The sequence below is a fragment of the Acartia tonsa genome, chromosome 12, assembly GCF_053477335.1.
Source record: "Acartia tonsa isolate MP-2025a chromosome 12, ASM5347733v1, whole genome shotgun sequence".
Classification (NCBI taxonomy): domain Eukaryota; kingdom Metazoa; phylum Arthropoda; class Copepoda; order Calanoida; family Acartiidae; genus Acartia; species Acartia tonsa.
Genome location: NC_137271.1, coordinates 15,032,935 through 15,060,658, shown reverse-complemented (window position 1 = coordinate 15,060,658; position 27,724 = coordinate 15,032,935). Strand labels below are relative to the sequence as shown.

The following is a 27,724-nucleotide window of genomic DNA, read 5'->3' as shown; positions in this document are numbered from 1 at the left end:
AATGTCTGTTTGTCCTACCGTTTCAGTGCTTTGCTTTATGGATGTTGTCATCCTTGTTTGTCTGTAACTTAAGATTTCAATAACTACTGAAACAATTGAGTTCTCCATTATAGGAAGCTTCATATAGGTCCCAGGATGATTGTAGGCTATTATATTTTTTGATTTAAGTGTAGTTTTTACACCAACAACGAAATAAATTCGGGAAAAAATAACTAAATTTAAACTTGATTTTCACTTTTAGCTGTCGTTTGGGGGCAACACATAGTAGAATTAACGACCTTTTTATCTGCCCTCCAAATATTATTTTAGATTTATTTCGCTTGTTAGCTTTTCCTTATTCCTGGTAGGATTGGTGTAGGGTATTTTTCTGCCTTACCCTCCGCTTTGAATACAGAACCACTACAAGCTAGGAGCGCAGCCGCTAGTAAATTATTAACTCGCAGAAACTATTTCTATAGTTATCATCTAAAGGTCATTAAAGATATCTCATTTTCGAATTTTGTTATTTAATAAGTTAAAAATAGTGATTCATAAAACGATTGGGCACAACTTTAAGAGTAATAACATGTTGTTTTAGGGATATTGTAATATAATATAAAATGTAAAGAACTGCTAAAAATGGAGAGTGATGGAAAAGTTTTGCTTTTTGTTATTTGCTTTATTGTCATTTTATTGGTAAGTTGTAATAGACAAAGAAAATCTAAACGGTCAATTTGGCCCATAATCACTCTTAAAGGGATTCCAAACAGACGAACCCTTGTTAGAAGCGAAACTTCTCTATAATTAGGGTAGGTCCGTCCTTCGTCCGGAACGGATAGCCTTTTTCGTTAAATAGGCATGTTAGAATTGTCCTATAGATTTCAAACTTTGCATGGTGATTCCTGTAGTAGTTATGTACGATTTATAAAGCGAAGCAACTTTATAATAGTTACCAGAATGTCCGTACGTCTATTTTAAACATGTTGATTTCTAACTTTTTTAACAACAATATTTTTTGATATAAGAATTCAATTGATCTTATTTTTGACATACTAATTCCTAGGACAACAAAGTACAATGTTATAAGCGAAGCATCTCTATAACCAAGTCCTAAAAATATAAGTATGTCCTTAAACATTATCCTGTTTTTATGCAGTTTTATAACAAATTTACTATCAATTTTGTTTCGACTTTCATACATCTATATTCTGCTTTTTCAAAGGCCTCTAGGAGCGTAGCCACCTTTAATAAATAATTTTATTAGGGTTGTGAGGGAGGTTTAGTGTTTTATGCAATTTACATTTGGCCATCAACTCAAGAATTTACTTTGATAATTACAGGTACATAATTTTATGAAAAATAGACAAAAACCTGACCATTTAAAAGAGGTATTGAATGTAATAGTTTTTGTTTAAATACAGCTTCTCATGAAATATCAGTATGTAAGTAACAGTATCTCTGTGTGCATGTGTGTCTGTACCACTACCAAAAGATCTCGCTAATCGCTGAACCGATATGGTTCTCCTTTAAAATGAAGCTCGTCATAGTTCCTGGGAAGATTGTAACTATTTTAATGGAGAGTATTGCACCAACCTCCCAAAAGAAATCGGCTCTGGAAAAATTACCCCCCCCCCAAAAAAAAAAAAAAAAAAAAAAATTTACTAAAATTTAATATGAGTGGTGGTCGCCCCCCCCCCCCCGCAAACAAATTTTAAAACTAAGCTAAAATGGTATGGGTCGAATCCAACCATCCTCTACCTCAAGTGCTACTAGAGGCCTCTAGTGGCGTAAGTAATTCATAATTCAACAAAACAATATATAATATTTGTCAGCTTATTATCGCTGCGCTACTTTTGGAAATAACTTTCTTTTTTATTTTAGGATTGGTGTCTTTTTTGTTTTTCTTCACCCTGCCATTTACAGTTCTTCTTTCATATCTATTTAAAAGGTTAGATTTATATTTGTATTAAATAGGAAGAAAAACCTACCCTCCTCTATTTTAAATTTTTTATAAAGGAGGGGGGGATTCTGTTTTCCCTAGGAAATTAGTGAGAAATCATTGTATAACAGTTTAGTATTATTTTTATTCAAAAGAGGCAGTAAAAGCATTAGTAATCCTAATATATAAAGTAACAAGTTTTTTTTGTCTTAAGCTTAAGATTTCAACTACCAAATCGATTGAGTTCTTTATTTTAAGAAAGATTTACATAGGTACAAGGAAGGTTTTAGGCTTTTTTTTCAAACCTCTTCCCACTCCTTCAATACAGAGCCCTTATTGATAGGGGTACAGCCTCTAGTTGTAAATATAATAAAAGAGTAAATGTGACAAGAAAAGCTGGCATGTTTCCTCAAAATAGATAGCTGAGCTCCTAACTCCCTACCCCTTATTTATGAAAAAATGAAAATAGGTTTAGTTTTAGTTTGTTTATTTTCTATGTCAAGTTAGGTTTGGTTATATTGGATACTCGGAAGCTCCACAATGTTATGCCCAGCAGGGTTAGGCTTCCAAAAGCGGTTGGGCATATGAAAAAAAAGTACACCATTACCATATTTTTCCCTTTTTTACCTTGAGCAATAAAAAGTTATTTAAAAGGATGTCTACAGTAAAAAGAAAAGAGTGAAAATTTAGTTAAGACTAGTAATTAACAGTCATTAATGAGCTATACTATTTTGATTATGCTAATTCTTGTTTGTTTTTTATTAGAAAAGTTGAAGATTTTTGCAAGAAACGAGGTAATTTTCAACAAAGTAAAGAAAGAACAAGGTATGACCTTTTAGTTAGGTTAAATTGGGCTCAAGAGATCCCCACAGGGTGTCTTACCATTGAGATATTATATAACAAGGACAATTATGCCCGTAAGTAACGAAACATTGGAAGTAAAAAATATTAACAGTAAATTTGGGGGGAGGGGGGGGGGATACTAAATAAGCACTAAACCTTGTAGGCTAGATGGATGTACGGACAAATCCTACTTATAGAGTAGTTGCGTTACTTATACGATTGTTAGAGGGAAGGGCAATTAATAAATTAATGTTAAATTAAAGTATAGCCAAATTAAGTATCAATTTAGTAATTGAAGCAACTTTTTACAAATAAACAATTATTATTAATAATTCATAAATAATAATAGTATTTTTCCCAGAGAGAGAGTGGACAATAGGCTGTTTAGTGTTTATTACACTAGTCCCCAAAGTTTTATGATAACGATTTCTTATTCGTTGGCTTAACAACTTTGGGGATTTTAACTGAATTTTGATTGGTCAGTCAATTAAGTTTAGTGTTCAAACGTTTAACACACTTATCTTAATCTACAGAAAAGGTAATTTTGTGTGTCATCATTGGAGATGTAAATCAATTTATCGACTATTGTCTTATCCTTTAGATCCCTGATTTTTTCATAAATATTTTATAATATACAGGGTGGGGCAAATAAGACCGGACAAACTTTAAACGGCCATAGCGCCAAAACTACTTGACCAATCAGGACGTTTGACCACACTATAAAAAGCTTGGGTGATGACCTTTAAGCACAAAAAAATCTTTGGACGAAGATGGACGTGTACAACGAGTTGGCCGCGCATATGTTCAACAAGGCAGATTCCAAATGCGCCGGTGGTTTAATCTTGATTCTCGACTACGGCCCACTACATCTGACCTCAGCCCATCTGTAGGTGAGGTAGAGTTATGCAACTTGCTTGGGATACTGTTAGATACATAAGTAAGACACTAGAAAAGACAAGAGCTCTCTATCTGAAATGGCTTGGCCGTAGTACTCCAGCAAAGTGGAACAGGGCAGATTTTGAAATGTAAAAAACGTAAAAAACCATGAAAATTCGTGAAAATTTCTCGGTTCTTGACTTCAGGGACCCATATTGAACTTTAAAACTCATTTTAGACTATAGGTTGTGGTGATAACCCTAGCTAAAACTTCATGCCAATTCCAAAAAGGTAAAGAACGTCGTTCTAGCTCAACTGTGGTCCAAATAAGAGCCTCCGTGTATAAGGATAACTTGAAAGTTGGGCGAATTTGGATCCTGCGGTTACTCACGTTCCTAAGGAAATGTGGCCTCCTAGCAACCCGATCTTAATCTAATAGACTTTTGGGCCTGGGGCTACTTTGAAGCATGCACCAATAGACGTGCCCATACCAAAAAGACCTCCTCATTGCCACTATCAAGGAGAACTACGCCAGCTTAAACAGGTACATTTTGACCTGGACCTGCCGGCGGTTGAGGAGGTGGGTAGAAGCGGTGATTAAGGCTGGCAGCGATTTTATTGAATAATCTAATAGTCATATACCTATTTTGCTTGCCAGTTTTTAAAATTCAATAAAATCTTTAAAATTGACGATTTTATGTTCATTTGTTTAGAAGTTAGAATTTGTCCGGTCTTATTTGCCCCACCCTGTATATATTAAATTTTATTTTATACTGTACAGAATTTATATATTATTTTTTATTAGCACAACTACTAGAATTTCCTCTATGTATATATACATAAGTATTTTGTCTGTCAGTTAATATCTCGCAAAGCACAGAACCGATTGAGTTCTCCATTTTAAAGAAGCTTCAGATAGGGTCCTGGGAAAGTTCCTAAATGTATGCCTTTGGATGGTTTCGGGCTATTTTTTCAGTCCCATCATTTCCCCTTTAACCATTATTTTCCGATAGGAGTTGTTCTCCAAACTTTCTCAATAGCCTAGAACCTGCCCTATAACTTAGACAAATGGACCCATTTACGAGATCTTACTGGACAAACGGATAAAGTATTTTCATATAAATATCCAGCTAATAATACATTATGCTAATTAATATATATGAAAGAGCGAAGACAATGGACGAAAAACTAATATACATCCCCAATTATGATAAACAAAACTGCCCATTCTGCAGATTAACATTTTTGGTTGAAAAGTTTTGACACTTCTAGTTGAAAACCAACTAATCAAAATTGATTAAAATTAAAGACTACTAAAAAGACAACAACGTCATTATAAAACTTTGGGTACCAGTGTAATTCACAGTCCAATGTCCCTACCTATCCTACATAGTTTAGATACATTTCAACATTCTTAGTAGCGCAACTACTCTATAACCATAGCAATTTTATGGATGCAGCTTAAAGGGCCTAATAAAAAATGACGTAATACTATACAAATGACCAATGATAGGCCAGTATACATTTTACCATTGGTCAATTACAATGTACACTGTCCTATCATTGGTCATTTGTATTGTATGACGTCATTTTTATTAGGCACTAGGAGCTGTTTCAATTTTAGGTTTATAGTTTTGCCCCCGGACTTTGTGAGCAAAGTTTCCAACTCATATTATCCGTCTCCAAAACATAGGTATATTAATGGACATAGAATACATAGATATTCTGCCAGGGTGATGTTTGTCGTCAATTTAGGTTGCTTATATAGTCCTTATATATGGGAAGGGAATGCGACAAATTCATAAAGTGTTTTTTTTGTTATTTTAATTTTTAGCCATCTTGGAGAAGCAATTTGTCAGGGTATGAGAGGATCTCTTACAATATCCACGTATTCTAAACCCCGAACCACTTCATTATGCAATCTACATTTTCCTAGATATTTTGTCTACGGTAGTCCATAAGTGTACAGCTTTACAGTACATTGTTTCTATTTGTTAAAGCAACAGGTATGATAAAAGAAAAAGATTCTTTTTAAAGTAAAATGCTTATATTTCAATCAAAATCTATATTTTTGTATTTTTTACCGATCCACGTCATTATGCAAATCAAAAGAAAATCAATGAGAAAACGTTTGTTTTGCACTTTTCTCCACTTTTAAAAAATGATTCTGATAAAATAACAATTTTTTAATTGATTTATGCATTAATTATAATAAAAAACAGTTTAAGGTAGATTTTAATAATTTTTCTAAATAAGAAATAATTGAAAAAAAGAAATTCTATCCTTATCACTTTAGAGGACAGCTGCTGACCCCCAGTCTTATGGATGAAGCTAAATACATGTTAAAGATAAAAATTACCCTGAAAAGTATACAAAAATGTTTTTTGATGTGTTAAAAAAATCCATTTTAAAATCTTGATTTTGAGGATGATGGCCTTTAAGATGCTCTTACTGGTGGTGAAGGTGAGCTAAATGTTATCTAAGTACATGACCATTACAACAACTTGTCTATTAACCTATGTACCATTTTTTGTAGTCATAGCAGCCTCCAGTGGAGCCTCTCGACATGAAATATAACCATTATCTAAAAACTACATTATTTACTTTATGAATTTTAGTAATTAAAATTGCAATTTTTTTCTTTTTTAATATTGCTTGGCTGGAGGCTGCTATGAGTACAAAAATTGGACCATAGCTTAATATATAAGTTTTCTTCAAGGACATGCACTCTGATAACATTTAGCTCACCATCACCACCAGTAAGAGCATCTTAAAGGCCATCATCCTCAAAATCAAGATTTTAAAATGGATTTTTTTAACACACCAAAAAACATTTTTGTATACTTTTTTGGCAAATTTTAATTTTTTACATGTATTTAGCTTCATCCATAAGACTGGGGGTCGGCAGCTGTCCTCTAAAGTGATAGGGATAGAATTTCTTTTTTTCTATTATTTCTTATTTAGAAAAATCATTAAAATCTACCTTAAACTGTTTTTCATTTTAATTAATGCATAAATCCCTTAAAAATTGTTATTTTATCAGAATTAATTTTCAAAAGTGGAGAAAAGGGCAAAACAAACGTTTTCTCATTGATTTTCTTTTGATTTGCATAATGACGTGGATCGGTAAAAAATACAAAAATATAGATTTTGATTGAAATATAAGCATTTTACTTTAAACAGAATCTTTTTCTTTTATCATACATGTTGCTTTAACAAAAAGAAACAATGTACTGTAAAGCTGTACACTTATGGTCTACCGTAGACAAAATATCCAGGAAAATGTAGATTGCATAATGGAGTGGTTCGGGGTTTATATCCATTGGTACATATAGTTCATTTGGATCGTAGCTCCTCTATAATAAGGGTATAACAGAATATTAAAATGAAATGCTTCTTAAAATTCTTAATATATATAATAGGATTTCTGTCTGCAGCGTAAGATCTTGCGAACTGCTTTTCCGACATGTTGTAGAGTAAAAGATTTTCTGGTTTTGCTTCAAAACCGATTAAAATCCGCTCTGGATTATGACATGAAAAATCATGTACAGCATCGTTTACAGACAATTGAAATTTTTTTTTGAATCATGAAACTAATACCAATTTAGATTGGTTGGGCCTTCGGCTCTTCGGGGCAAACAAAACTGGTATTAATCCTTTATTTTTTTATTTCACTAACCGCGGAAAGCTGATTATAATACGATAGGATAAATAACTCATCTGAAATCTTTTTTCAGCCATAGTCGTTACTTTAACCATTTTGATCACAAGTCGCTGCCACAAGGTATGATTACATTTTGAGGGAAGCTTTTTAAAGTGTCTTAAAATATCAGCCGTGTGACGTCATTAACATTAAGGATGAGAGAAGAAGTGGTAAAGGAAAAACCTAAAAAGAGAGGGATTTATGACACACGGATGATGCTGTACGTATTGGTGCAAAAAATGGGGACAAATTTCAAATTGTTTTGGCGTGTGACGTCATACCCCCATCTCTTTTCTAGGGGGTTTCTTTCCTCCTTCCCTTTTCTTTCCCATCACTTGTGACGTAAATAAACAGCCCCGTCAAATCAATTTAAAAATTGTCCCCATTTTTTGCACCAATACGTACAGCATCCACACGGATGATCTTTGAGACATTTTGTAAAGCTTCTTTATATGAAGCAAAACTGCTCTACAAGTCAAATCTCCACTACTCTAATTTTAATTATGGTATTAAAAATGAAAATAAAATATTTTTTTTGGGAAGCGGGTTTTCTTCTGATTCCTTAAAATAGTTATAAACTTCCCTGGATCTACTAGAATCTTCGCTTTAAAATAGAACCATACCAGTCCAATGATTAGTGAGATACTAAACTACAAAAACATACACTTACAGATATCCAGTTACTTTTATGAACCGCTCTATAGTATAGATGTTTATACCACCCCCTTTGTTCAAGACCTTTTTCGTCTGATAGTAAATTGTTTTCTGCTACTTGGCTGTGTTAATATTCCCGTTACCATTGTTTGCTTTTCAAAGACCAAATTGAGAGTGTTTTACTCTAATCTTTTATGTTAGGATATTATGAACTTGTAGGATAATTATATTTTCATGTATAGGTTCCTCGAGAATTTCAACTCCTTTGCCAGAAAGAGAAATAAAAGCCAACACCTGCAAACCAAACCTTACACTATCATCAATCCAAAAACCATCCAAGCCAAGTAGATTAAAAAATACATATAAGAAAGACAGTCCTTTGGAGGAGGAAATTGAAAATATTTTTAATGCCAACAGTTCTTGTAAAACAGAATTGGAAAAGTTGCCGCCAAACATAAATGCAGAAAACTTATTGCGGGAAAAACAAAATGGCCGCCATTTTGAATCTGGTTTTGAAAAAGTTGCCTTAGTTCATTTCAAGGCTAATAGTTTGTATGAGCGAAAATCTAGCGGTCAATCGTTGATAGATTATGAAAGACAAAATATCCAAAGTCCGAAAATTTTGAATCAAAATCAAAAAGATTTCACAAGAACCTATAAAAATCAATCAAAATCTGCTTTTGAAAGAAATTATTTGAACGCCTTAAATGATTCAAATTCTTTTATGAATTTGTCCACAAAACCTCCCAATGGCCTTAAAAATGCACGAGAACTTCAAAGTTCCCCCAAATCTGCATTTGAACGAGTTCCTTTAGTTCATTTGGTGTCTAGCAAATCAAAAAGTCCTTCGCCCCTCCCCAGACCAAATTCTAAATACTTTTTCTAATCATTTTTTTTAAAATTTATATTTAAGTACAGTACGTATTTTGTAATAGTTATTTCTCGCATCGTATTATAAACGGCTTTCCGCGGATATAGAAAGTACAATTATGCGATTAAAACTAGTTTTTTTAGCCCCGAGGTGCCGAAGGCACCGGCTAAAAAAACTGGTTTTAATCTTATGATTGTACATTTCTATATTCGTAGAAAGCAGGATATAATACGATGCTAGACATAGTTTTTTTCGTATGGATGAGAACCGGTTCCTATCCACCGGATTCGAATGAATACGAGAAAAAAAATTCTGGAGTTTTACCAAATATCTTATCCTATAGTATAAAGTAGAATTCATTCGCATTTTTTCCGCTGGATAGATTATAGTAGATGTATAATTATACCTCTTGTGGCAAAGTCAATAGAGGCTAGGGGCGAAGCTTAGGATCTCTGATATTACTGGTTCGTATGGGATCTTACTTTTTATGGAAACTTTATAACTGTATGGGATGGTTTTGGGCTATTTTCTGCCACCCTCCTCTAAGGGCAAGGGGAGAAAAAAAACTAGTATCATAGAATTGTACTAAACAGTGATATTTTTAAAACCAAATTTTAATAATTTTTCAAAGCTGTATTTCAGTAGTTATTTGCCCCTGTACTTCTGAAGTTTGTTTACACTCTCGAACTACTTGGTATCTATCATCTTTTAAGTTATTTCATCGTACAAACTTACAGCAATTATAGGGTAGCTGGACTTTGAAAATTTATAGAAGCAAAAGAAATTATTTTATTTTGAGCAATTTATTGAAAATTATAAATAATTTGTGCAGAATAATGTTTTTGAATTAAAATCTTTTCATTATAAAAGTATGCATATCTAGTTTTTCTATAATATTACATATTAAATTATTGTTAAAAACATGTATATGATACATAATGAAATGAAATACATGATCATTAAATTAGAACATATATGTAAGCAAAAATAAAACATTTAGGTGCTTTTTAAAAAGCGAAGCCTTTCTATATTTACAGTCAATCCGTTCGTCGGTTCATTTGATGGCAAAACGCTTATTGTTTTTTTATTTAAAGGACGTTTCCGATGACTTAAGGTATTGATGAATTTGCATTAATTATGCAAAAAAAAATTTCAAAATTAATAATAAATTAATCTTGTTCTCAATAATATTGACTACTCTAAAATTTTACTGTCTGTTTGTCTATATATCTAAATGTGCAAGCTTCGCTTCTATGGATGTTGCCATTTTTTTCAACTTATTATTAATTCAATATTTATAGGCAAAAAAATATCATTAAAAACACATATAATAGATTGTCATAGTTTAAAATTGTGATTGAATGTAAAAAAAGTGTTTATAGAAAAACGAAAAATTTTTATAGTTAATTCATTTTATTTATTGTTAGCTAATTAAGGTGGTTGTTTATAAAAATTAACAGTTACCTTTCTTGTTTTAGGTGGATTTAAAAAAAAAATCTTTGCTTCTATTGGTTTAACTGTATTAAAACTACTTTTAAAAACGATTTGTGCATAAAAATAAACTTATTACAAACAAGGATCTAGTGCAGTTCACTGTAAAATGTTCCTGGCATCGAATATCTCCAAAAATAAATGAACTAGCCATTACTCAATAACGCACAGTTATCTTGCAGTGTACAATTTTCTTCTGTCAAGCTTTCCCTGTGCATCATTGGATCTTGGCTATCACAAAAGGCCTTCTCATGTAGCTTATAACGAGGTGCGGGAATAACACATACGTTCAGCCGTTTGGCAGCTAGTAGCCTATAAAGTTTATAATTTTTTTGTTGAGATAATCGTTCCCAGGAACATTTTACCGTAAATTGCACTAGGTCCAAACGAACATTTATAAGTAGGACTCGGAAGCCGTGCCTTGCCTAAGCCACCAGTTTAATCCCGTTTGGATGCATTAAAGGTTTTAAAAATATGAATAACAATTTATCGCCCATTGTCTTGTCCCTTAAGATCCACGGAATGTCATTTTAGTAACAGCTTGAGCTAGACAACCAGTTGATTTATAAAGTTATCAAACATCTAATTTATGGAGCCTTGGCTGCCGAGCCCTTTTAAGAAGTATTTTATTCTAAATTAGGCTCGGCAATCGCGCCTCAGTCTCAAATGTAAACCCGCTTGTGTTCATAAAAAAAGATGGATTGTCTGGTTTAACCATCCAGCTGAATTTTAAAGTTATAATATGACCATTTCACTGAGGCTTACAGGCGGCTGCCCCGAGTCCGGATTTTAACATATCTTTAAAGGTTATTAAAATTTTAACAATTTAACAATATTGGATAGATTTAAAAATGCGTTTTTGAGGGTTGATTGAACATTCTTTGCAAATTGCATTGGATATTTATAATTTATTTGAACTTTGTGGATTTTTTCATATTGAAATTTTTGTAACTTTTTAGCTTTGGTACTCAATTGTAAATTTATATATGTTATAAATGTTTTATGTAAATTTTATGTTTAAATAAAATTTTGGCTTTTATAATTTACTTTAAAAATGATTGAAATAAAAATTAAAAAGTTTAGCACTTGTTTTATTCTTATTTCGCACTTTTTATGTTTAAGATAAAATTACTTTATTAGAAATTTTTGAACTTTCAGATTTTTACATTAATATTTTGAAATTGAAAAATTAGTTTTAGGCAAATAAGAGACAAGTTATTCACGCGTTTTACAGTATTATATGTGCAGATATGATATGGATAAGGAATGACCCAAGTAGATTTTAATTTGGTTTGTCCGCAGACAAATGTCTATGAAACGAGTAAATAAAAAGTTTATTTCATTATTCGAGATTCTTTTTAGGGATATATTAAAAGAAAGATAAATATTTTTTATATTTTTAAACAAATATTCTATAGTTGGGGTTAGAATAGGTTAATCTTTCATTAAAATATCCATGTTTCTTTAAATTTTTATTGCACACATAAGGAGATAGAAAGTTGATAGTTAGATATAAAATAGATATCTTGAATAGATAGAAAAGGTATATAATAGCATAGTATTAGGACATTGAGATTTTTATTCTGTAGGTAATCTTGGGTCTTCGTGTTTAGTCCTATAATACATAATTTATATTCTAGGTAAACAAAGCAACAATCGGTCATAACATGCAAAAAATAAGATTAAACATTATTAAGTCTTCATTATATGTGAAAAGAGAAGCTTTTCTATAATTAGGGTAGGTCTGTTAGGTCCTCCGCAACGGTTATCTCTTTTCGTAAATTGGGATATATAAGAATTGTCCTATCGATTCCAAACTTTGCATGATGATTCAGTAAGGTATAATTCACCTTAAAGTCGTTAGCAGAATGTTCGAATGTCATATATATCTGATTTTTGGAATACTGTAGCTACTTCAGAAGAGCAGTAAGATGTCATAAAATTTAATATACATGAGGTGCCATTCAATCAGACGAATGGACGTACTGACGCTACACCCTAGTTCTGGAGTAGATTTGCTAACTAAAAACATAAGTTACCATCCAGTAGATGAGACCACAGATAAGAGCAAGAGTGCCAATGAATGAGGTCAACAGGATCAGGTGTCCTGTTATATTAAAACCCTAAAAACATTTTAATAAAATCAATTTGTTAATTTTTAGTGCAGCAACAAAAATATATCTAATTCAGTAATTATCTATCCATCAATCCATCCATTCTTTTTATCTATCTATCTATTTATCTATCTATCTGTCTGTTGAACTGTCTGTCTGTCTGTTTGTCTTTATGTCTGTTTGTTTGTTTGTCTTTTGTCTGTATGTCTGTTTGTCTGTCTGTCTGTCTATGTAACTATCTATTTATCTATACCTAATGTCAGTATCAAAAGTTAAGTGTAACTAAAGATGGCTTAATGCATGAAACATAATGTTTTACAAATAAACTTTTGTTTTTCATTCTATATGGACTATATCTATCTATCTATCTGTCTGTCTGTCTGTCTGTCTGTCTGTTTGTCTATCTATCTATCTATCTATCTATCTATCTATCTATCTATCTATCTATCTATCTATCTATCTATCTATCTATCTATCTATCTCCTCACCTGCTGTTTCCTACAGAACCCGATGGAGATAGATTTATGTGGTTTTCTGGGGGGAGGACTCGCTTCAAATTCCGTCATCTCCATACCCATCTATATAATTTTACATTAGACATAATACATCTAGATGGTCCATATACATTATACAATAACTTCTTTTATGATCAATATGACATGTACTGGACGTTTCTGAGATCTTAGAGGATATAAATAATTATTCCAGTATGGCTTTGAAACCGATCATTATCTGGTGGATTAGAACCGATTCTCTTCATACTGAAAAAATCATGTATATCATTTTATTACACACAATTTTTCACAAATATTAGGATAAAAATAACAAAATTAATACCAGCTTTGTAAGCTCGGGCCTTCAAATCTAACAAATCTGGCTTTAATCTTATATTTTTTCATTTTGATATCCGCGGAAAGCTGTCTATAATACGATGCGATAAATAAGTATTACCTCTTCGTCTTCTTTAATTTCTTCTCCCATTTCTAATTTTCATAAAAAAAATCTGAAAATGTTTTAAGAAGGTTGTGTGATATGCATTACATTAATACCTACATATACGTATATTCTATCAAATAAAGTTGTAAGGTTTTTTTTAGACGAAAGCTTAAGATAAACTACTAAATGATTGAGATTAAATTTAAGCCTTCATATGAGTTAGGCTATTGTTCTGCCCCCTTCAATACAGAGTCCCTAGAAGCTAGGGGCGCACCTGCAAGTTCCTATGTTAAAGTAACTTGATGTTTGTGTGTGTATGTAGCTTGATATTTCTAATAGAATATTAAAAGTTGAGGAAGGAATTCCTACCCCCTCCCCCCTTTTTTAACCCTTACAGATCGGGAGGGGGGGGGGGGGGGTGCTCAAAGAGCCCCCCCCTCAATTTTTTTCAATTTATTTCAAATTCTAAATAAATCTTAATTTCTACATTATGACTTTTGTGTATAAGGTAGAAACCTAAATTTTTTTTGGTGAGTACTTAGATATCAATGACCATCTGAGAAAAGTGGTGTTATGACCGTTTGACCGCTCCCTGACCGACTTTATGACCGATTTTTGTCCGGCTTTTACTACAGACATATATCATGAATATCGTGGCTTCTATTACAGCTAGAGACCTATAATTTTTTTGAGTAAATCCTTGAGCAATAATAAACAGATAAAAGTATTAATTTGCGCCGCCAATCGCCGTTTTACCGCCGTAACCGCCGAAAATGGCGGTTTCCGTTATTTACCGTTTTTCGGCGATGATCAGAAAAAGTAATTTTTTTGTTATGAAAAATAAAAGTTCGTCCCAAAATTTGGTCATCCTAGCTGCAAAATTGGCCGCTCTACAGCTGTTTTAAAATTTAGCGGCTGGCCGCTAAAAAGCGGCTAAGGAGCGGTCTGGCTGCTATGACTAGGAAAAGTAATTTTCTCTAAAAATACACATGAACCACCAGAAAAAAATTTTACGTCTTTATCTGTACCAAGAGCCGAGATAGAGGTGGGAATTGGGGCCCGATCTGTAAGGGTTAAAACCACCATCCTCCAAAGAGTATTTTCTCTAATAAAACACTAATATCAAAAGTGGAGGAAGAAATTCCCCCCCCCCCTTTTTTTCACTTAAGTACACCTAGAGGACTCCATGGACGTGGCCGTTAGTACAACAATATAAATTAGTTTTTTAGTCTTGAAGATAACCAAAATTGATTGGTGTAGTTGGTTGGCCTTTGACTTCATAGTCAATCCACCAATTGAGATTTTACTTAATAAAAGAAAAGGGGTTTTAAAAGGGAATAAATCTTCTTTTCCAGGGTGTTTCTGGTTGTACCCTCTCACAAAATAGATTAAAACCGCCCTAAGACATATATGAAGACTTACTAAAAAGAAGGTCCAATGGTTAGCAAAATATTTTTGTACAGACCGAAAGACAGACATCCTACCACTTTTAACAAGGATTATGATACAAAAATATATTTTTTTATGAGTAGCATAAAAATACAAGATAAAACCAGAAAAAAATATATTGCAGATATTATTATTAACTGAGATAATAATACCCAAAAGTAGCGAAGAAATAAAAATATCTTGTATAAAATAGAATAAATAGAATAGTACCTAACGTTTTTGTTTGTTTGTCTATTAGGATCTTGATAACCACTGAATCAATTAAGTCCTTTTTTAAAAGCAAAGCATTTCTATAATTAGGTTTGTTCCAACCGTCCGGAACATATAGCTTTTTGGTTAATTTGGGTATGTTAGAATTGTCATATCGTTTTCAAACTTTGCATGGTAATTCCTCTAATAGTTAGGTACGATATAGAAAGCTTAGCTACTCTATAATCGTCATCCTTGTCTAGACTAGTTAGTCCCGTAAGCCTTATTTCCGTATTTAAGTCTTAGAATGGTTTTAGGCTATGTCTCTGCCCCTTATCTCGCCTGGAAGCTAGGGACCCAGCAACTAGTAGACAAAAAAAAACTAAGGTAGTCGTTTCATTTTCTTAGTTGAAAATACAAAAAAAACATATTTTCACAGACGGTTAGCCTAGGTGATTGACGTTTGAAAACTATATACACTTAATACATAGAGCAGCTTCACGCTTACAAATATGTATTATCATATATTCTTACATACACTGCAATAGAGAAGTATATGTATATCAATACATCCTTTTTATAAAAATTTACAAACGACATCGCCCCTAGCCTCTAGGTTTTTTTTTCACTACAGGTTTAGAGGAAATTTTAGAAAAATATTTTGATGTTTTTCTAACTTTTCAAATCTTTGCCTCTTACCTTAGATTAAGTTTCAGACAGATGGACAGACAGACGGATGTTCAGACATCATTCTATTTTGAATTATAGAACCCAATTGGTTCAGTGGTTACCAAAGAAGAAATCTTCTTTTGCGGTTACTGAGCTCTTAAGCTTCAGACAGATATATAGACAGAAGGACGGACATTCAAATATCATTCCTCATTGTATTATAGATAGAAATATATATGTTTGTCTATGTGTCACATAAAATCACTAGAACGATTAAGATGATCTATTCTGAGAGATTTTCTTTTAATTCCTTTTAAATCAATATTTTAAAATTTTGCGATTAAAATTATTCTGTAAATAAATAATCTAGTGGGTCAAAAAATAGCTTAAAACCATCCCAAGAATTAAATCTAAAAACAAACAGCCTAAAACCATACCATGACACAACTGAAGCTTCCCCCCAAAAAAGGGGACGTAAGCACCAATTAAATTATAAAAGAACTTTATTTTATGGTAAGTTCAGATTTCAATTTACATAATTAGCGGCTTTGCCCCTAGAGGTGACTTTAAGTTTACTAAAAATTAGGAAGTTTAATGGGAGATTTAATTTTAGTGTTAAGATTAAGAGAAAAGTTTTTTTTTTCCTAGAACAAAAAGTCGAAAACCTTATAGAAGAACCATATTGGTCTAGCAGTTTTGGTACAGACACACACAAGGACATCCTGCTACTTTTGTATAAGTAAGCAAGGAATGTCATTTGACTAAAATCTCTTACAAGGACGACGGACAAGCAGAAAAGTAAAATAATAGAGTAGCTGCGCTACTTATAGTAAGTATTCACTGAGCGAAAGTTTTGATAATACTAGCAGCAGAATTATGGATAAGTTGTTGCTCCACTAAGCCAAAATGAAAGGGATGAATATATTTTAGCAAAAACTTTCTTTTTTTTTTGTAGAAGGTGTTTATTTCCCCCCTCCATCTTAAAGAAGACTTTAACTTTTGACCAATAAAACGCCTTTCTGAAAATAAAGTACGTAGACCAACCGTTTATGTGATCTTAATGTACATACATAGATAAATACATACATCCCATTACTTTAGTATGTTGTAAGCTTTATCCCTGTTTTACTTAATACTTAATTCCAACTTAGAACAAGTATTCTATAGATTGCAATAATCTTTTTCTCTCTCAAAAAATTATTGAAATAAAACACTGACAAAATTACTGAGCTACCTTCAAATTCTATCATAAAAGCTTTGCTATTTCAATAAATGTTCAGTTATAGATGTATAACCCAGACACCTATCTGATTCCAGCGGAGCAGATCTTTTTTGTCTGCTAGCAAATTGCTTTCTGCTGTGTTTATATTTCAGATGCTATTTATTGGCTGATATTTAATTGAACCAATTGAAAGTCGACACGTGGTCTGTGAGCATAAAGTTATTTATTTATTTAAGGTTTTCATATATTGTTTATTGTTTTAAATACGTTAAAAATTCCCTTTTTATAAGTTGAAATATATCAAATCTTTGTTGAAGTCCAACATACAAAAATTATTGTGATTACTTTACTTGATTTTTCATGCAATCTTTTAGATATTGGCCCTAGTAAAGTATCATAAAACTAGCCAATTTTAAGATCTTACTAAATTTCATATTTATAATTAATTACACATAGAAACATGTAGAAAAAAATGCTTAAATATAAAAATTATCACAAAATATAAAATTAAAAAAATATAATTTTCAAATATATATTTAATATTTAGTAAAAGTTTAGGCATATCCACTCTCAACCACACCCCTCCCCGCCCTCTAGCCCCTCCCTCCCCCTTCCTCTCACCTCTTACAGACTCCGGAAAACCAACGGAGGCTATTACCGGGAGAGAGGGGGGGGGATGGGGGGAGGGGGTATACAGTTGACGGAGGCGTAACCAAGAAAATTACTCGAATCCCAGTGCTTATATTTGTCTGTATAGGGTACTCACAAAAGATAACAAAAAAAATTTACTTTATGGCTAACGGGTCTCAGCCAAAATACTGAAAAATCATGTTACAGACAATTTTCCACGAATATTAAAATAAAAACCATAAAATTAAAACCAGTTTTATTAGCTCGAGCCTTCGACCCCTCGGGGCTAACAAAATCTGGTTTTAATCTTTTCATTTCAATATCCTCGGAAGCTGTCTATAATACGATGCGATGAATAGATATTCCGTTTTATTGGTTTGTTCCATTAATCAAAAAGTCTCCAACAAATAAGATCTTTAATTTTAAAAATTTAAATTAGATAAAGTATCATTCATTAAAAATAAAGTTTTAAAATTAATATTTTAAAGTGCTGTTAATAAGACCTTGCTGTGTAACTCATGATCATAATTGTCCTTGTTTTTTTGCTATAAGATATTATTTGTAACAATATAATAACATCTTTGTCTGTTCTTTATTCTACATTAATATTCCAAAGCAATGCTTCTTTATATTTTATCCTGTCTTTCTTTTTAGTCTTTTCAATTTATAGTGTTGTCAAAGATTTTTACAATAGGGGCGATTTCTAATGGAAGGATGGTGGTACCCTCCTCAAAAATAGTTATAAACCTTTCCAGATTAATCCGGATATCCGGCGTTGGCCTGTTATCCGGCCCAACCCTAACACACACATTATCTATTTTATCTATTCTTATTTGTGAATTATTTGTAATTAAGACGACCTTTAGAATTAAAAAAAAAACTATGTTAAGGATTTATAAAAACAACATTGTATAAAAACATTTATTATTAAAGTAATTGCGTATTACAGTAAGATACACAGAATAAAAACATCTAGATATAATAAAAGTTATTGAATAAAAAAAGATAGCTGGGGAGAATTAATTCACTCCCCACAAAAAAAAAAATAAAGCAAAGGGTGGTGTAAACCTTTAAACCTGTAAACCCTTTTAGAGTTATGTGTTTCATTTTCCTAGAAAGACTAATGTAGCCTCTATTCCTACTGTATACAATTTTACTGTATTTTTCATAAAAAAAAACTGATTTAATCGAAATTTCCTTGTGTCCGTCAGTCCGACAATCTGACTATCTGTTAGCTACGATTAGGTAGAAATTTTATTTTTCTAGGCTGCTTTTGAAGATAGATGGCTAAAATTTTTCTAATGATTCCTCATAACACGAGCATATAGTACAGGATTTATTTAGTATGTCAGTGTGTCAGTACTGTCTGTCTTTTAAGAGGACCTAAATTTTGAAAAAAAGTATTCTATCCTTCTGGTCTTTATGAAAGAAGAAATTTTAAGGAAATTTGTAAGGAGCATCTGACTATACCTATATATAGTTTAACTTAAATTTTTATTTTAAGAGCCTATACTAATTTTGGATGTTTTCATCCATGTTTGAACTATGAAAAAGTTAAGCAGGGCCGTTAAATTTACTATTACAAGCGTCAGCAACCAAGGTGACAAGATCTAGGGCAGAATAACCGATCCACAGACCAAGGGCAGACCCAACCTAAACATGAAACAAAAACAAAATAATAAGATTAAAAGTTACACAAAATATTTATTTTTTAAGCAAAGCTTTTCTATAGGTTTGTCTGTAATGTATAACCCTTATTGTTAATTTAAGCATGTTGAAACTATCCTATCTATTTGAAACTAGGTATGACAATAATTGTTATGTAAAATAAATTGTCCTATTCATCTGATTTTTTAAATAACGATTCCTAGGAAAACAAGCATATTTATAGTTAGGTCATATAAAAGTATACTGTAATAGACATTTTGTTTTGTTTCAGAAATCAATATTTTGATGCTGTTTTTGATTACCTTATTCATTTATCAATTAGATGTTTTGAGAATATTAATTTACTAATTACAATGAATAATCTATTCTGGAGTGGAATGTTTGTATTGATACTAGTATTTAAATACTCAAAACTTCTCACCTCCACAATAAAATCCCAAAAAGTATAGTTTTTCTCCTCAGACATCACCTAATATAAATTAATGATATAAAACATTATGTGTGACATCGTATTATAGACATGCCTTTCTGCAGATATTAAAATGAAATATTGTAAGATTAAAACCAGTTTTGTCAGCCCAATGTGGCCAATGCCAGGGTTATATTATTTTAATGATTTTGATTTTAATATTCGTGGAAAAATATCTGTAATATAATGCTATACATTATTTTTCAGAAAAGCGGTTCTAATCCAGCAGTCCTCATTGGAGAAGAGGGTATGCAAAGAACAGATCTATATACAGATGTATATACAGATAACTACCTCCCTTCCTTTTTCAATGATTTTATTCGTGTGCTACTAAACTATTTCCTGCTACTTGGCTGTGTTAATACACACCACACTAATTGGTTGATTTTCAATGACCCAATTAAAAGTGGGCACAAGGACAGTGCGATGGGAAGATGCAGTTATTTAACCTTTTCCCTCTCTAGTGTTTACTCTAATATGCAAGGTGAAGAAATTGAGTTTTCATAGGCCCAAATTTCCAATTCTTTCCCTTGGTTAATCAAATACCCTCATATAAATATATCTTAACCTTCCCAGGGATAAGGGGTGGGAAACATAGAAAAATATTATTTCAGGCCTATTTCAAGCCTAGGCCTAAAAAAACATTTATGGGATGGTGCATTAGTTTGTTATCAAACTATTGGTTTAGGGCGGTTGCCAATAGGAGCTGTCCGCCAATGACGTCATTTAATTAGGAAATGGTAAAAGTTGCATTATCCCTTTCAAAACTACGCCGGGACCTAATTTTTGGCACGGTTTCCTATCCTCTGATTCTCCCGAGATCATTGAAACCCAAGATTGATAGAATTACAGTTCAAAAGAAATTATTGCACCTTGATTGGTTGATCAAACTTAAAGACTATTTCAGCTATTTTGTTTTTCCTTTTCAGCTTTGAGCTAAAAGCTAGTTTGATCTTCTGCTCTTTACAGGCATCTAGACAACCAGTCACACCATTGTAAATAGGAAATCCCAATATGACATCATACACTTTTATAAAAAACCCAAGGTATTTCTCGTCACTTGTGAATGTTAGGGTTGAATTTCCACATGCAAACTTTTCTGACATCCAGGGTGGTAAACATCCCAACTCTGATCCTATGTCCTCCATTGCTTTTGACTCAACGCATTCAATCTTGCTGGTTTTATCATAATTATTGCAGTTTGATATCTTTTTGACATACTCAATCTGAATTGTATATGCTAGTTGGTTGCCCAGAGAAGTTTTATCAACTGTAATTTTGTCGCCAGTGGTTAGTTGTTCTAACAGACTGAAGGATGTCCTTGCATTAGGATCTGTGATAAATACTTCATATACTTCTCCATTGCTAAAATCCTTTTCTTCACTAAAAGTGATTGAGAAGTAGGTTTTATTGACATGTTCAAAAACTTTACATTTGCCTTTGTTTGCTAAAAATATATCCTCATGTGCAAAAGTATTACCACTCGTCTTGTCATCTACACTAACACTAGCTTTATTACTTCCATAGATGCTATCAATTGTTTGTTGAAAAGTTTGGTTTTCATGATCTCCCCATGAGGGTCTTAAGAAGTGTTTTGATGTATTACCAAGAAGGAAATCAAACATGTTATCATATGATAGAGCAACTGCCTAAAATATTATTTAACATTATATAAATTTCTTTTTTTAAGCGTTCTTATTAAACATTTAGTATTTGTAGAATAAAAATGCAGTTCCTGTATATTTATCATTAAATGTAAATTGAGAACAAACTCAATGCTCAGATTTATGCTTAGTTTATAAGATCAACATTGAGAATAATTTTATATTTTTTATTATGTGGACAATTGTCTGTAAAACAATATATAATATAGATGTGAATTAGAGTCAGAGCAAGACTGCAAATGATCTTAGATAACAATGGTTATTCAATGGGGTAGTTTCACGAAATGCATTTTAACTTAATTTAGTGAACCACATATTTTTTGCTAGTTAATGGGTTAAGCTATATTTATATGGCATATATTTGAAAGAATTTAAATTTTCTACCGCTTAGTTTTGAAAATATCAAGACTTGAAAATCGTCTTTTTGTGATATATGCAATTTGAAAAGGCGATTTTCAAGTCTTGATATTTTAAAAACTACGTAGTAGAAAATTTAAATTCTTTCAAATATATGCCATATAAATGTAGTTTAACCAATTAACCAGGAAAAACTATGCAGTTCACTAAATTAGGTTCAAATGCATTTCTTAAAACTACCCCTTTATTATTTACCTTTTCTACATTAAACTGATCTTTCTTGCAAACAGTTATCAGTGGCTTGGGATCCAAATCATCAAAGGATGTTTGATCCAGAACAAAAGAATAAGTTGGATTGATCATTCTTTTTACAGCAGTGTACATTTGATAGAAAAATAAGGAATATAGTATGATTCCTGCAACTATTTTTATAATTGTTACACCTTCCATTCTGAAGTGTAGACTCTAACTGCACAATTGTGTTTGCACATAATATATCTGATGTAATGGAAATATTTGTACAATGCTCATTAAACTAACCTAAATTTGTAACTAACACTCAGGAAATAAATGATTTTTCATCGCATAAAAATTAAATAAAAGCAAAAATAAAAACATCAAATAATTACTTGAAATTTGGTAAGCCAGGGGATTGAGGGATCTTTGTCTTAAAGATCTAATTATTGCAAAAAAAATATGATACCATGATTAAATCTTTGTGTTTCTTTATAAAATGAAAGCTTTTCTACAATATTTGTCTGTAACAGATATATCTCTGATTATTAATTTGTTTAAGCATTTAAGAAATTTTAAACTTTTCATTATGGTTCCTGAAACAGTTGAGTACAAATTTGAAAGTGTTGCAACTCTATATTTAATACAAGAAAAGGTATATATTTTGTTTAATTATTTGTATTTTTATTATTTTATTATGTATGATTTTTTTCCAAAAGATGAATAAATCATTTTATGTTTGTTTTAACATTTTTTTTTTTACATGAATATTTTGATATTGACTTTTAACACGATATAGTTGCTTTTTCCAAAATGGTTTTTGTAGGGACAATTATCAACTTTAAAATCTTTAATGATATATCCTCTGTATTTAAAAATTTAGCTAAATTTCAAATTTTAAAAGTGCAGTAAATCATTGTTTCTTAAAGTTGATTTATATGTCTGATTTGATCTGCTTTTTAGACTTAGTTATATTTGTTATAGAATTAGTTAAAACTGTTAAATTGTTTTTATATAAAGTAATGTTTAACTTTGCTGGCTTAGGTAAACAATATAAGCCAATATGTTGGATATCGAAGAATATAATGAGCACATATTTTTAATGGTTTTTGGAGCAAGAACCAATACCAATTATGGAATTACAACTTCACATACTCATAGAAATGATATTTTATAAACATTTTTACAATAACTATTTAATTTTCAAAATAATTAAAGAGATAAAGACCTATTTCTGCATACAGAAAAGGAAAAGAAAAGTATCACCAAATATTTCATTACTCACTTGATGTTAACCTTCTCATCAATTCACTTAGATCAAACTATTATAATTCTAAATATATAATGTCATTCTCAACATGTACAAATGGTCTTATTCTTGTCCTGTTAATTGGTGAAAACAATTTCTGTGCTTAAACCTCAAACATGAAGCAAGCTTAAAAGATGTGTTTAAAGAAATCAATTCTAATTTTCTAAAGCAGCAATAACAAGCTTTCAATAATTTACATATTTTGTACATTAAACTGTAATAAATCATTTAGAGTTTGGATATAACATATTACTCTAGTTTTATAGTAAATTAAAAAAAATGCTATTGAATGATACAAAAGCAATTAAAATAATACACCTTTTAATAATAAATGCAGATGAATCTGAAAATAAGAAAAAATATAAAATGAGAATGAGAGACAAAATTTAAAACAATGCATAACAGATTAATCCAGTATGATTTGTTTCCATGAAGCTACCCAAACAGGATAACCCCATCATATTTTCAAATCCAGAGATGTCCAGGGCTAGAGCAACATTGTCATAAGCGACGCATCTCAATAATCTAGCCTAAACACTTTATTACATTGCATTGAGACGAAGCCCAATCTGTACCACTTTTGATAAGGGATTTTCCATCTCTTTTTTAGAGGTTTTCTTTCCCACTTCTTCTCTCATCTTCCTCATTTTATGACGTCACAGGAATCAAAAGTGGTGCAAAAGTGGTACAGACTGGGCTTCGTCTTAAATTGATATAAAATATTTTGTACTCAAACTTGATAACGATATCTACTTATATTTTTGTTTGCTCAAATTTCGAAATAATTAAAAGTACAGGTACATTATGTTTGGTAATGTTCGTTTGTCTGTCTAACTTATTTAGCTTCGCCTTTTTATTGATGTTTCCTCCTTGTTTGCTCTATCCTTACGATAAAGTAACAGGATGTTTGTTTGTTTGTCTGTACCGAAGGATCTCGCTAACCGCTGAACCGATCGGGTTTATAACTATTTTGGGGGAGGGTACCATTGAAATTTTAAAAAATATTTCTTGTTTTTGCGTTGAGACTTGAACGCAACATAGATAAATTATTTCTCAAATTAGATATTTGAAATAAAAAATACATTATAAGTCACACTAGAGGTCTCTAGGGGCACAGGCACTAGTATTTTAATCCTTATAATAAAATAAAAGAATCTGTGTTTGTACGTTGTATGTGTGTACCGAAGGACCGCTCAACTGATATGGTTCTCCTCTACAGGGCAGCTTCTCATAGGTCCTGGGAACGTTTATAACTATTTTTGTTACCACCACCCTCCCAAGACAAATCGGCCCTGGAAATCTTTTTTTTAACTAAAATTAAAAATGGGGAAGGGGGTCGACCCAGAAAAGCAGTTGTAAATAAGTAATAATAAAACATCTGTTGATATGTCAAGTTAGATCTCGTAAACGGTAAACTTGAGGTATTTAATTGAAAAAAGTAATTTTTTGACTGGAATTGTGAAAATAAAACAAAATATGCCTCTCTACAATTAAATCGGTCAGAAAAAAATAATATCTATCCTATCAATAAAGTAGTAAGATTTTTTTGTCTGTAGCGTAAGATCTCGCTAACCACTGAATCGATGTGGTTCTTCTTTGCAATAAACCTTCTTATAAGTCCAGGGAAGGTTTTAACTATTTTAGGGAAGGGTATCTCCACTTTCCCAATTAAAAATGACACTCCCCCCCTCCCCAACAAAAAAAATATTTTTTCTACCTTTTCTTTTTAAAACTTAAATTGCCAATTGGGTGGGGGTCGTCTTTTCCCCCTCCCACCTTTAGTGCCCCTAGAGGTATGTAATGGGTTAGCCGCTAGTAATATAATAATTTGTTTTATGTTTGTCTTATTTACTGATTTGCATGTCCTCTTCCACAGAACGTTTTATATTCAAAATTTTAGTTTTTAAAATATAATATATATATAGCATCGTATTGTAGACAACTTTCCACGGATATTAAGATGAAGTCATAAGATTAAACCACTGTTGATAGCCACAAGGGGCCGAAGGCCCAGATTAACAAAACGGGTAATGTTTTATGATTTTTAATTTAAGTATTGTCTGTAGTACGATGCTATACATGATTTTTCAGAATGGCTAAGAATGGGTACTAATCCTGTGGATAGTAATCGGGTTCGAAGCCATATTGGAAATATATTTATGGTCTGTAAACATGTTAGTTTGATAAAGTGGATTCTTAAAAATATAGAGTCGCTATATCGCCGTCTCATTAAAATTTTGTTTGTGAAAAATCATCCAAAATCATATAAAAAATCTGCAAAAATCAAATAAAGACATAGATGGGTTATTAACATTTTATTGAATTTTTGTTGATTTTTTATGTGATTTTGGAGGATTTTAAAAAAGAAAACAATTTTGGTGAGGCAGCGATGCAGCGACTAATTTTTTAAAAAGAATCCACCTCAGTTTTCAATAGGTTGTTCAGTTGTTCGCGAGATCTTAACAAACAAACAAACAATAGGTTGGAGGTACCCTCCTCCCTAAAATAATTCTTTCCTGGACCTATAAGAAGCTTTATTATAAAAGAGAATTATCTTATTTTATCGGTTAGCAAGATACTTTTCTACACGCTCACAAACATCCTGTTGCTTTTTGTTGTTGAGGATATTAGGATATAAAAAAAACAAAGTACGTCAGAAAATGTTCAATAATATTTGTTTAAATTAAAGTTTAGTTTTATAAGATTAAAAATTATAAGATAAGAAATTTTGTTTTTCAACGTGACAACTTTTTATTGAGAGAATTTGTTTGCTTTCATTTTTTAACAAATCCCTGACAAATTTCTACTCTATAGCTTAGAATGATTGGACCGTAGCTCTGTCTGTAATGCTCTTTAGCTTATAATGATTGGTCCGTAGGTCTGTCTGTAATGCTCTTTAGGCACTTTCTGGGTTGAAAAGGTTATCAGCTACTAATAAAGACAAAAAGCTGAAATTTCGTCTCTTGTGTAATTTCGTTGCAACGCGTGACTTTAAAGTAGCTTGACAAAGTGTCTAACAAATCAGCCATGTGACGCCATAAAAGTGAAGAAGATGAGAGGAGAAGTAGGAAAGAAAACCCTTAAAAAAGGGATGAATAACCTCTCATTTTTATGACGTGACAAGGCTGAATTTTTTAGATACTTTGTCCAGCTACACTAGTACACATTAGAGTAAAACACTTGATGGAGAAAGAGTTAAATAACTGTATCTCCCCATCGCAACCGCCTTGTGCAACCTTTCTATTGGGTCATTGAAAATCTACTAATGGTGTCGCTTATATCAACACAGCCAAGCAGCAGAGAACAATTTAGAAGCAGACGAAAGAGATCTTTGAAAAAGGAAGGGAGGTAGTTGTCTATATATACATCTATACTATAGATATGTTAGCTACACTTTAAAACTTGAATTTGCGGATCCTTGGAACTTGAGCGAACGAGAGGAAACGAAGAGTACTTCGACCCTCTCCCCTTTTTTTAGTTGAGAGCTATTTTTACAGGGTGGATTTGTCTTCGTAGGGGAGAAGTACCCTTCACCGAAATAGTTATAAACCTTTCCTGGACCAATTGGCGAGATCTTAAGGTACAGACTCACCGACGCACATAGAGACAGACATCATGTTACTTTTATAAAAGGATTGTCAGTACTTATACAAATTATTTTAGGTGTAATAGCATCGCTGCTAATAAACACAATTATCCTTGTTCTATGAGAAATGATGTTATTGCGTCTTTAGGCAGCTGAGATAAACCTAATTAATTAGTACTTTCCATCAAAGTGCCTATCGAGCACTTAACTCCCCCTTTTTAAAAAATAAATTAAAAATAAGGGAGTGAGTTAGTTTTGTTTCTTATGCCTAATCTCTACGGAGTGCTCTAACCCCGCAGGTTTCATTACCCTGCGGGGATATTAAAAACTAAATGTAACCTAAGCTAACAGAATACCTGAAGAAAAAATCGAAAAATCCTTCCTTATTTCAATGTATTACAAAATATGGGGGGGTGGGTTCTATGTTTGTCAAGGTAATTTGAGGGAAATTGCTGCATAATTTAACTTTTAAAAGAAAAAAAATTATGCTAATTCTTATCTTAGTTTAACAACAGCTCTTAAATTGTTTACAGGTAATTTTATTCAAAATTTACAAACTATTTGCTCTGCCCCTTGCTTCTAGGTGTAATCTGTTTGTTAGGGTTAGCGGTTGCCGAGATCTTAAGCTTCATACAAATAGTGGTACATACAGCAGAGCGACATAGTTTTCATTTGTATTATAACTAGTTGCTTCGCTAAGAGCATCATAATGGCGTGAATGTCTGAAAAATAGCCTAAAACCAGAAAGACATTTATAAAGCTTAACGGAAAATTAAAACAAAGTCGAGCCTAGATCTTTTGCTATGCTTTATAAATAGGACCTTACTAATACAGGAATCATCATACTAAGTTTGAAATTGATAGGACAATTC

At 31.9% G+C, this 27,724-nt stretch overlaps 2 protein-coding genes and 2 long non-coding RNA genes across 4 annotated transcripts; 2 read left to right on the top strand and 2 right to left on the bottom strand.

The window, feature by feature from the left end:
- Window positions 1-554: 554 nt before the first annotated feature.
- LOC145334011 (uncharacterized) lies at window positions 555-1,929 on the top strand. The gene is made up of 3 exons (XR_013884670.1): window positions 555-675; window positions 1,244-1,319; window positions 1,861-1,929. It is a non-coding gene; the product is annotated as an uncharacterized LOC145334011 (long non-coding RNA).
- A 529-nt stretch (window positions 1,930-2,458) lies between these two features.
- LOC145333198 (uncharacterized) lies at window positions 2,459-9,172 on the top strand. The gene is made up of 5 exons (XM_080178346.1): window positions 2,459-2,475; window positions 2,684-2,743; window positions 5,262-5,330; window positions 7,375-7,421; window positions 8,237-9,172. The coding sequence occupies exons 1-5, from the start codon at window positions 2,459-2,461 to the stop codon at window positions 8,878-8,880; spliced, it is 837 nt and encodes a 278-aa protein (XP_080034472.1). The 3' UTR covers window positions 8,881-9,172.
- Window positions 9,173-9,641: 469 nt separating this feature from the next.
- Window positions 9,642-13,529, bottom strand: LOC145334218 (uncharacterized). Its single transcript, XR_013884771.1, has 4 exons — window positions 13,422-13,529; window positions 12,959-13,048; window positions 12,396-12,479; window positions 9,642-11,971 (listed from the first exon to the last, which is right to left on the bottom strand). It is a non-coding gene; the product is annotated as an uncharacterized LOC145334218 (long non-coding RNA).
- Window positions 13,530-18,472: 4,943 nt separating this feature from the next.
- LOC145334408 (uncharacterized) lies at window positions 18,473-21,345 on the bottom strand. Its single transcript, XM_080179861.1, has 3 exons — window positions 20,575-21,345; window positions 19,655-19,702; window positions 18,473-19,218 (listed from the first exon to the last, which is right to left on the bottom strand). The coding sequence occupies exons 1-3, from the start codon at window positions 21,325-21,327 to the stop codon at window positions 19,120-19,122; spliced, it is 900 nt and encodes a 299-aa protein (XP_080035987.1). The 5' UTR covers window positions 21,328-21,345; the 3' UTR covers window positions 18,473-19,119.
- Window positions 21,346-27,724: the final 6,379 nt, after the last annotated feature.

What these genes read in the sequence shown, in the direction of transcription:
- LOC145334408 (XM_080179861.1), bottom strand. Translation starts at nt 21,327, where the DNA reads ATGTTTGATTTCCTTCTTGGTAATACATCAAAACACTTCTTAAGACCC. An exon ending in AGTTTGATCAACCAATCAAG is followed by an intron (nt 19,703 to 20,574) that starts GTGCAATAATTT and finishes AATTTATATTAG; the next exon opens with GTGATGTCTGAGGAGAAAAA. An exon ending in TTTGGGATTTTATTGTGGAG is followed by an intron (nt 19,219 to 19,654) that starts GTGAGAAGTTTT and finishes TTTCATGTTTAG; the next exon opens with GTTGGGTCTGCCCTTGGTCT.
- LOC145333198 (XM_080178346.1), top strand. An exon ending in CAAAGTAAAGAAAGAACAAG is followed by an intron (nt 2,744 to 5,261) that starts GTATGACCTTTT and finishes TTTCAATTTTAG; the next exon opens with GTTTATAGTTTTGCCCCCGG. An exon ending in TATCCGTCTCCAAAACATAG is followed by an intron (nt 5,331 to 7,374) that starts GTATATTAATGG and finishes ATCTTTTTTCAG; the next exon opens with CCATAGTCGTTACTTTAACC.